The sequence below is a fragment of the Argopecten irradians genome, chromosome 5 (assembly GCF_041381155.1).
Source record: "Argopecten irradians isolate NY chromosome 5, Ai_NY, whole genome shotgun sequence".
NCBI classification, from domain to species: Eukaryota; Metazoa; Mollusca; class Bivalvia; order Pectinida; family Pectinidae; genus Argopecten; species Argopecten irradians.
This window is the reverse complement of record NC_091138.1, coordinates 25,811,404-25,822,605: the sequence shown is the minus strand read 5'-3', so window position 1 is coordinate 25,822,605 and position 11,202 is coordinate 25,811,404. Positions and strand designations below refer to the sequence as shown.

General features: G+C 37.7%; 1 protein-coding gene across 2 annotated transcripts in view; it reads right to left on the bottom strand.

The window, feature by feature from the left end:
• Positions 1–6,448: 6,448 nt before the first annotated feature.
• Positions 6,449–11,202, bottom strand: part of LOC138323343 (short-chain dehydrogenase/reductase family 42E member 1-like) — a 147,888-nt gene continuing 143,134 nt past the window's right edge. For both annotated transcript variants that reach the window (XM_069267897.1, XM_069267898.1), the window contains exons 10-11: positions 7,920–7,993; positions 6,449–7,213 (exon numbers count right to left, since the gene is read on the bottom strand). In XM_069267897.1, coding sequence (XP_069123998.1) covers positions 6,983–7,213; positions 7,920–7,993 — 305 coding nt within the window. In that variant the 3' untranslated portion in view covers positions 6,449–6,982. The remainder of the gene's footprint in view (positions 7,214–7,919; positions 7,994–11,202) is intronic.

Below are 11,202 nucleotides of genomic sequence, written 5' to 3'. Positions count from 1 at the left end.
GTCAAGGTCTATATATAGGTGTAAGTTACGTTTACGTCAAGTCTATATATAGGTGTAAGTTACGTTTACGTCAAGGTCTATATATAGGTGTAAGTTACGTTTACGTCAAGGTCTATATATAGGTGTAAGTTACGTTTACGTCAAGATCTATATATAGGTGTAAGTTACGTTTACGTCAAGGTCTATATATAGGTGTAAGTTACGTTTACGTCAAGGTCTATATATAGGTGTAAGTTACGTTTACGTCAAGGTCTATATATAGGTGTAAGTTACGTTTACGTCAAGGTCTATATATAGGTGTAAGTTACGTTTACGTCAAGATCTATATTATAGGTGTAAGTTACGTTTACGTCAAGATCTATATTATAGGTGTAAGTTACGTTTACGTCAAGATCTATATTATAGGTGTAAGTTACGTTTACATCAAGGTCTATATATAGGTGTAAGTTACGTTTACGTCAAGGTCTATATATAGGTGTAAGTTACGTTTACGTCAAGGTCTATATATAGGTGTAAGTTACGTTTATGTCAAGGTCTATATATAGGTGTAAGTTACGTTTACGTCAAGGTCTATATATAGGTGTAAGTTACGTTTACGTCAAGATCTATATTATAGGTGTAAGTTACGTTTACGTCAAGGTCTATATATAGGTGTAAGTTACGTTTACGTCAAGGTCTATATATAGGTGTAAGTTACGTTTACGTCAAGGTCTATATATAGGTGTAAGTTACGTTTACGTCAAGGTCTATATATAGGTGTAAGTTACGTTTACGTCAAGGTCTATATATAGGTGTAAGTTACGTTTACGTCAAGGTCTATATATAGGTGTAAGTTACGTTTACGTCAAGATCTATATTATAGGTGTAAGTTACGTTTACGTCAAGGTCTATATATAGGTGTAAGTTACGTTTACGTCAAGGTCTATATATATAGGTGTAAGTTACGTTTACGTCAAGGTCTATATATAGGTGTAAGTTACGTTTACGTCAAGGTCTATATATAGGTGTAAGTTACGTTTACGTCAAGGTCTATATATAGGTGTAAGTTACGTTTACGTCAAGGTCTATATATAGGTGTAAGTTACGTTTACGTCAAGGTCTATATATAGGTGTAAGTTACGTTTACGTCAAGGTCTATATATAGGTGTAAGTAAGTTAGTTTATATAGGTGTAAGTTACGTTAACAAGGTCTATATATAGGTGTAAGTTACGTTTACGTCAAGGTCTATATATAGGTGTAAGTTACGTTTACGTCAAGGTCTATATATAGGTGTAAGTTACGTTTACGTCAAGGTCTATATATAGGTGTAAAGTTACGTTTACTCAAGATCTATATATATAGGTGTAAGTTACGTTTACGTCAAGATCTATATTATAGGTGTAAGTTACTTTTACATCAAGGTCTATATATAGGTGTAAGTTACGTTTACGTCAAGGTCTATATATAGGTGTAAGTTACGTTTACGTCAAGGTCTATATATAGGTGTAAGTTACGTTTACGTCAAGGTCTATATATAGGTGTAAGTTACGTTTACGTCAAGGTCTATATATATAGGTGTAAGTTACGTTTACGTCAAGGTCTATATATAGGTGTAAGTTACGTTTACGTCAAGGTCTATATATAGGTGTAAGTTACGTTTACGTCAAGGTCTATATATAGGTGTAAGTTACGTTTACGTCAAGGTCTATATATAGGTGTAAGTTACGTTTATGTCAAGGTCTATATATAGGTGTAAGTTACGTTTACGTCAAGGTCTATATATAGGTGTAAGTTACGTTTACGTCAAGGTCTATATATAGGTGTAAGTTACGTTTATGTCAAGGTCTATATATAGGTGTAAGTTACGTTTATGTCAAGATCTACATATAGGTGTAAGTTACGTTTACGTCAAGGTCTATATATAGGTGTAAGTTACGTTTACGTCAAGGTCTATATATAGGTGTAAGTTACGTTTATGTCAAGGTCTATATATAGGTGTAAGTTACGTTTACGTCAAGGTCTATATATAGGTGTAAGTTACGTTTACGTCAAGGTCTATATATAGGTGTAAGTTACGTTTACGTCAAGGTCTATATATAGGTGTAAGTTACGTTTACGTCAAGATCTATATTATAGGTGTAAGTTACGTTTACGTCAAGATCTATATTATAGGTGTAAGTTACGTTTACGTCAAGGTCTATATATATAGGTGTAAGTTACGTTTACGTCAAGGTCTATATATAGGTGTAAGTTACGTTTACGTCAAGGTCTATATATAGGTGTAAGTTACGTTTACGTCAAGGTCTATATATAGGTGTAAGTTACGTTTACGTCAAGGTCTACATATATAGGTGTAAGTTACGTTTACGTCAAGGTCTACATATATAGGTGTAAGTTACGTTTACGTCAAGGTCTATATATAGGTGTAAGTTACGTTTACGTCAAGGTCTATATATAGGTGTAAGTTACGTTTACGTCAAGATCTATATTATAGGTGTAAGTTACGTTTACGTCAAGGTCTATATATAGGTGTAAGTTACAAGGTCTATATATAGGTGTAAGTTACGTTTACGTCAAGGTCTATATATAGGTGTAAGTTACGTTTACGTCAAGGTCTATATATATAGGTGTAAGTTACGTTTACGTCAAGGTCTATATATAGGTGTAAGTTACGTTTACGTCAAGGTCTATATATAGGTGTAAGTTACGTTTACGTCAAGATCTATATTATAGGTGTAAGTTACGTTTATGTCAAGGTCTATATATAGGTGTAAGTTACGTTTACGTCAAGGTCTATATATAGGTGTAAGTTACGTTTACGTCAAGGTCTATATTATAGGTGTAAGTTACGTTTACGTCAAGGTCTACATATATAGGTGTAAGTTACGTTTACGTCAAGATCTATATTATAGGTGTAAGTTACGTTTACGTCAAGGTCTATATATAGGTGTAAGTTACGTTTACGTCAAGGTCTATATATAGGTGTAAGTTACGTTTACGTCAAGGTCTATATATAGGTGTAAGTTACGTTTACGTCAAGATCTATATTATAGGTGTAAGTTACGTTTATGTCAAGGTCTATATATAGGTGTAAGTTACGTTTACGTCAAGGTCTACATATAGGTGTAAGTTACGTTTACGTCAAGGTCTATATATAGGTGTAAGTTACGTTTACGTCAAGGTCTATATATAGGTGTAAGTTACGTTTACGTCAAGGTCTATATATAGGTGTAAGTTAGTTACGTTTATATATAGTGTCAAGTTACGTCTATATATATAGGTGTAAGTTACGTTTACGTCAAGGTCTATATATATAGGTGTAAGTTACGTTTACGTCAAGGTCTATATATAGGTGTAAGTTACGTTTACGTCAAGGTCTATATATAGGTGTAAGTTACGTTTACGTCAAGGTCTATATATAGGTGTAAGTTACGTTTACGTCAAGGTCTATATATAGGTGTAAGTTACGTTTACGTCAAGGTCTACATATAGGTGTAAGTTACGTTTACGTCAAGGTCTATATATAGGTGTAAGTTACGTTTACGTCAAGGTCTATATATAGGTGTAAGTTACGTTTACGTCAAGGTCTACATATAGGTGTAAGTTACGTTTACATCAAGATCTATATTATAGGTGTAAGTTACGTTTACGTCAAGGTCTATATTATAGGTGTAAGTTACGTTTACGTCAAGATCTATATTATAGGTGTAAGTTACTTTTACATCAAGGTCTATATATAGGTGTAAGTTACGTTTACGTCAAGGTCTACATATAGGTGTAAGTTACGTTTATGTCAAGGTCTATATATAGGTGTAAGTTACGTTTACTCAAGGTCTATATATATATAGGTGTAAGTTACGTTTACGTCAAGGTCTATATATAGGTGTAAGTTACGTTTACGTCAAGGTCTATATATAGGTGTAAGTTACGTTTACGTCAAGGTCTATATATAGGTGTAAGTTACGTTTACGTCAAGGTCTACATATAGGTGTAAGTTACGTTTACGTCAAGGTCTATATTATAGGTGTAAGTTACGTTTACGTCAAGGTCTATATTATAGGTGTAAGTTCTTAAGGTCTATAATATAGGTGTAAGTTACGTTTACGTCAAGGTCTATATATAGGTGTAAGTTACGTTTACGTCAAGGTCTATATATAGGTGTAAGTTACGTTTTACGTCAAGGTCTATATATAGGTGTAAGTTACGTTTACGTCAAGGTCTATATATAGGTGTAAGTTACGTTTACGTCAAGGTAAGTTATGGTGAAGTACGTTTACGTCAAGGTCTATATATAGGTGTAAGTTACGTTTACGTCAAGATCTATATTATAGGTGTAAGTTACGTTTACAGTCAAGGTCTATATATAGGTGTAAGTTACGTTTACGTCAAGGTCTATATATAGGTGTAAGTTACGTTTACGTCAAGGTCTATATATAGGTGTAAGTTACGTTTACGTCAAGGTCTATATATAGGTGTAAGTTACGTTTACGTCAAGGTCTATATATATAGGTGTAAGTTACGTTTACGTCAAGGGTCTATATATAGGTGTAAGTTACGTTTTACGTCAAGATCTATATATAGGTGTAAGTTACGTTTAGTCAAGGTCTATATATAGGTGTAAGTTACGTTTATGTCAAGGTCTATATATAGGTGTAAGTTACGTTTACGTCAAGGTCTATATATATAGGTGTAAGTTACGTTTACGTCAAGGTCTATATATAGGTTGTAAGTAAGTTACGTTTACGTCAGGTCTACATAAACTGGTATAGGATGTAAGATTACGTTTACATACAGTTCTATTATATATGAGTGTAAGTTAACGTTTACGTCAAGTGTCTATTTTATATGTGTAAGTTACGTTTTACATCAAGGTCTATAATTTGGTGTAAGTTATAGGTGGTTAAGTCTAGGTCTGTATATATAGCCATGTAAGTTACGTTTAGATCGTCAAGGTATTCATAGGTGTAAGGTTACGTTACGTCAAGTGGAATCTAGCATTTCTGTATAGGTGTAAGTCATACTAATATGTAGGTTACATCAAATTTGATCTAGCTATATTATAGGTGTTCAGTGTACGTATCCAAGCATGTCAACAAGAATGATAGCATTAAATATGTTGTCCTGATTTAAACAATCACTATAATGAGTATCTGTTAAAATTCGTTTTAGATGAGAGAAGTAAAAATTTTACAAGAGATTAATTACTATATAAGTGATATGGCTCAGAGGTTTTGTGGTATGGGCTCAAGATAAATTTTACTTATGTCTAAATCCGATTTGTAAAAACCTTTATGTAACATGTCAAGTACAAACTTCAAAAATTTCTCACAACAATAGCATGCACCTAATTTCAAGCTTTTATCCAAGTTGATACTCAATTGTTGAGGCGTGTTTTATGTTATTTAAATAGAAAAACTTTATGTCTTCAATATCTGTGGATGACCTAAGGATTAGTCATATGTCTACAAATTATTTGATGGAAGTTTCAATTCACTTAGGTTATTTTATGGAGGTGATATCAAATTCATTATTTTTGACTATATTTACCTTTAATTTATCTCTCCTTAATAACAATAACACAAATATGTGAAACTTGTCAACAACTATTGAAGTAATATACATGTGATCTATATTATTCTTTGGTTTCAAAGACAACCTAGGCAGTGGGGGCGGGGGGGGGGGGAGGGACTGTAACTTCAAGTTTACCTTCTAGTATTACAGAAACAGTGCAACCTGTCTATTATAAGTTAGCCCAATGACAGGAGAATAGTTTGTCTCATATCAGGTGGTCTTTATTCACATGGTACAAGTTGTCTTATAAATGGCACATTTTTTGGGGACTACTAACATTGCGGTCTGATTAGGATGGTAGGTCTTTATACACTGGTCAAATTGGTATTATAATTGAACAATTTAGGACCCTAACAAAGCGGTTGATAGGCAGGTGGTACTTTATACACAGGTCAAATTGTATTATAAATGGCCATTTGGGACCCTAACAAAGCGGTCTGATTAGGCAGGTGGTCTTTATACACAGGTCAAATTGTATTATAAATGGCCATTTGGGACCCTAACAAAGCGGTCTGATTAGGCAGGTGGTCTTTATACACAGGTCAAATTGTATTATAAATGGCCATTTAGGACCCTAACATAGCTGTCTGATTAGGCAGGTGGTCTTTATACACAGGTCAAATTGTATTATAAATGGCCATTTAGGACCCTAACAAAGCGGTCTGATTAGACACGCAGGTGTCTAGCAGGCTTTATACACAGGTCAAATTTGTAATATATGGTCTTTATACACAGTTCAAATTGTATTATAAATGGCCAAACCCTAATCAAAGGGTGTCCAGGTGGTCTTTATACACAGGTTGGGATTTGCCTAACATAGCGGTCTGATAAGGCTGGTGGTCTTTATACACAGGTCAAAATCATAAATGGCCATTGTATTATAAAAGGTCAAATTGACCATTTAGGACCCTAACAAAGCGGTCTGATTAGACAGGTGGTCTTTATACACAGGTAAATTGTATTATAAATGGTCATTTAGGACCCTAACAAAGCGGTCTGATTAGGCAGGTGGTCTTTCTTCAGTGGTGGTCACTAAGGCAGGTTTAATTGTAAAAGCCAATAACTTTTAATATACATGTACCCGGTAACCATCTTACAGTAGTAATGTTTATGTTTGGATGTTTAATCAGCTGTCCCATCAGGCAATATCGTCACTAAATATCAAGTATATACAGACCTAGAAAACGGCGATTGTTCATACATACAAAGTAAGATCATTATTTACAACCTTAGTATTTTGATAAAAATGTAAATAGGATTAGATGTTTTAGCAAATACAAATACTAAAGATATTGTGAAACTCATAAAAAAACCCATTTGTCATAATTTATAGATTAAAGAACAGTGTAGATAAATATAATGCTGATAGCATATTATTTTTAACTAATTATCAAACACAGAATAATTAATCTAGAGTATGAATTAGGAATGTTACTTTACACCAGGCAGAAATGACATAACAACAGAAGCAAACACTAATGCTATAATGATGTTTACTAAATAATACATTAAAGTAGATTGCTGTCTTGTTTTCTTCATTTTTCCTTCCTTTTTGTAATATTCTAATACTTCTATCATATTGTTTATCTTCTGTGGTTTGTAGCCAAGATCCCTGTGAGCTTTATCTGTACTATAGTAGTGTGTGACACAGGACTTGTACACCTAAATGTGAAAGATGTAAAAGTGAATATTACAGAATTTTTATTGCAATTACAGGTGTAAACATTTCACAACGTTGTAATTTCCACGATAGACATACCTTCGAACTTGTAGCTACATAGTTGCATAAATATTATTCACAAAATATTACACTTGGGGAAATTTCTGCAGTAAAATTATATCTGTTTTAAATCAGCATAAAATTATCCACCTAGCATAAATTTCCAAGAAAATATAACGATACAAGAAAGGTAACTCTTAGATGGATGTTAAACTAGACTATAAGATTTAAAAAAGATATCATAATGCTTTTTATTTTGCATAAATCTTCTTTTTGTTTTACTCATAAAGATAAAATATTAGCCTCAAAAGGAATTATCTTAAGTATATAATTTCTACAATAACATCACTCTGTGATTTTAACATCCTATCAAAAATCAGGGTCATGTAAGGATGTACCAGGTTTGATGATGGAATAAGACAAGAGTACTCAGACAAAAACCACTGACCAGCAGTCAGTACCTTACAACTGCCCCACATGGGATTCAAACTTGCGTCCCAGAGGTGGAGGGCTTGTGGTAATATGTCGGGACATTTTAACCACTCTGCCATCCCGGCCCTTTCATCTTAAGAAATGATATTTTGCTCAACATGTATTACTGATAATTCTCTTTGAAATTGATGACTATGCTAACAATGATAACTTTACCTCTGTCCTGGTCATCAAAGGCTGGAAGTTATATACCCGAGCTACAATAAAGTGTACCCATTCAGATATAAACGCTGAAAAATAAAAGTTCACAAAAATTGTATACCAGTTAATTATTATTAACAAATTGTAGGAATTAAAATGAGGTTTATAATTACATAATGTATCTATTAACTATCAGTGAAGCTAAAACTTAGGTTAGGTTTGATTATTTTAACGTCCTATTAACTGCCAGGGTCATTTATAACGTGCCAATATTATTGATGGAGGAAAACTGAAGTTCCTGGAGAAAAAAACCACCAAACCAGCACTCAGTACATAAGAATCAGGGTTGTGGTAATATGTAAGGACATCTGAACCACTTGGCCACCCAGAGGTGGAGGGCTTGTGGTAATATGTCGGGACATCTGAACCACTCGGCCACCCAGAGGTGGAGGGCTTGTGGTAATATGTCGGGACATCTGAACCACTCGGCCACCCAGAGGTGGAGGGCTTGTGGTAATATGTCATGACATCTGAACCACTCAGCCACCCAGAGTTGGAGGGGTTGTGGTAATATGTCATGACATCTGAACCACTCAGCCACCCAGAGTTGGAGGGGTTGTGGTAATATGTCATGACATCTGAACCACTCAGCCACCCAGAGTTGGAGGGCTTGTGGTAATATGTCAGGACATCTGAACCACTCAGCCACCCAGAGATGGTGGGCTTGTGGTAATATGTCAGGACATCTGAACCACTTGGCCATCCAGAGTTGGAGGGGTTGTGGTAATATGTTAGGACATCTGAACCACTCAGCCACCCAGAGTTGGTGGGCTTGTGGTAATATGTCAGGACATCTGATCCACTTGGCCACCCAGAGATGGAGGGCTTGTGGTAATATGTCAGGACATCTGAACCACTCTGGAGGGGTTGTGGTAATATGTTAGGACATCTGAACCACTCAGCCACCCAGAGTTGGTGGGCTTGTGGTAATGATTGGAGACATCTGATTCCACTTTGAGCTACCCAAGAGGAGAGAGTGGCTCTGTGTAAGTAGATGAGGTTCAGGGATATCTGGGAAACCACTTTCAGTCCACTCCCGAATGGGTTGTGGTATTATGTTCAGGACAAACCGAGCATCCAGACCCATAGTTGGTGAGCTTGTGTAATATGCTCAGAGAAGCAATCCCACTTGGCCACCCAGAGATGGAGAGACTGTGTAGGTAACATGTCAGGACAAGCTGAATCACTCTGGCCACCCAGAGATGGTGAGGCGTCTGTGGGTAATAATTCAAGGACATACTGATCCACTTTGGCCACCCAGAGATGGTGAGCTTGTGGTAATTATGTCAGGACATCTGATCCACTTGGCCACCCAGAGATGTGTGGGCTTGTGGTAAATATGTCAGGACATCTGAACCACTCAGCCACCCAGGAGGTGGAGGGCTTGTGGTAATATGTCAGGACATCTGAACCACTCAGCCACCCAGAGGTGGAGGATTTGTGGTTAATATGTCAGGACATCTGAACCACTTGGCCACCCAGAGATGGAGGGCTTTTGGTAATATGTCAGGACATCTGAACCACTTTGCCATCCAGAGATGGTGAGCTTGTGGTAATATGTCAGGACATCTGAACCACTCAGCCACCCAGAGATGGTGAGCTTGTGGTAATATGTCAGGACATCTGATCCACTTGGCCACCCAGAGATGGTGAGCTTGTGGTAATATGTCACGACATCTGATCCACTTGGCCACCCAGAGAATGGTGAGCTTGTGGTATTATGTCAGGACATCTGATCCACTTGGCCACCCAGAGATGTGGGCTTGTGGTAATATGTCAGGACATCTGAACCACTCAGCCCACCCATAGTGGAGGATTTGTGGTAATATGTCAGGACATCTGATCCACTTTGGCCACCAGAGATGGAGGGTGCTTGTGGTAATATGGTGACATCCTGAGGACATGGAGGGTCTGTGGTTAATATGCAGGAAATCTGATCCACTTTGCCATCCCAGAGTTGGAGGATTTGTGGTAATATGTCAGGACATCTGAACCACTCAGCCACCCAGAGGTGGAGGATTTGTGGTAATATGTCAGGACATCTGAACCACTTGGCCACCCAGAGATGGAGGGCTTGTGGTAATATGTCAGGACATCTGAACCACTTTGCCATCCAGAGATGGTGAGCTTGTGGTAATATGTCAGGACATCTGATCCACTTGGCCACCCAGAGATGGTGGGCTTGTGGTAATATGTCAGGACATCTGATCCACTTGGCCACCCAGAGATGGTGAGCTTGTGGTAATATGTCACGACATCTGATCCACTTGGCCACCCAGAGATGGTGGGCTTGTGGTAATATGTCAGGATATCTGATCCACTTGGCCACCCAGAGATGGTGGGCTTGTGGTAATATGTCAGGACATCTGAACCACTCAGCTACCCATAGTGGAGGATTTGTGGTAATATGTCAGGACATCTGAACCACTTGGCCACCCAGAGATGGAGGGCTTGTGGTAATATGTCAGGACATCTGAACCACTTTGCCATCCAGAGATGGTGAGCTTGTGGTAATATGTCATGACATCTGATCCACTTGGCCACCCAGAGATGGAGGGCTTGTGGTAATATGTCAGGACATCTGAACCACTTGGCCACCCAGAGATGGAGGGCTTGTGGTAATATGTCAGGACATCTGAACCACTTTGCCACCCAGAGATGGTGAGCTTGTGGTAATATGTCAGGACATCTGATCCACTTGGCCACCCAGAGATGGTGGGCTTGTGGTAATATGTCAGGACATCTGATCCACTTGGCCACCCAGAGATGGTGGGCTTGTGGTAATATGTCAGGACATCTGAACCACTTGGCCACCCAGAGATGGTGAGCTTGTGGTAATATGTCAGGACATCTGAACCACTCAGCCACCCAGAGATGGTGAGCTTGTGGTAATATGTCAGGACATCTGATCCACTTGGCCACCCAGAGATGGAGGGCTTGTGGTAATATGTCAGGACATCTGAACCACTCGCCACCCAGAGATGGAGGCTTGTGGTAATATGTCAGGACATCTGAACCACTTGGCCACCCAGAGATGGAGGGCTTGTGGTAATATGTCAGGACATCTGAACCACTTGGCCATCCAGAGGATTGGTGGGCTTGTGGTAATATGTCAGGACATCTGAACCACTCAGCCACCCAGAGATGGTGGGCTTGTGGTAATATGTCAGGACATCTGAACCACTTGGCCATCCAGAGATGGTGAGCTTGTGGTAATATGTCAGGACATCTGAACCAC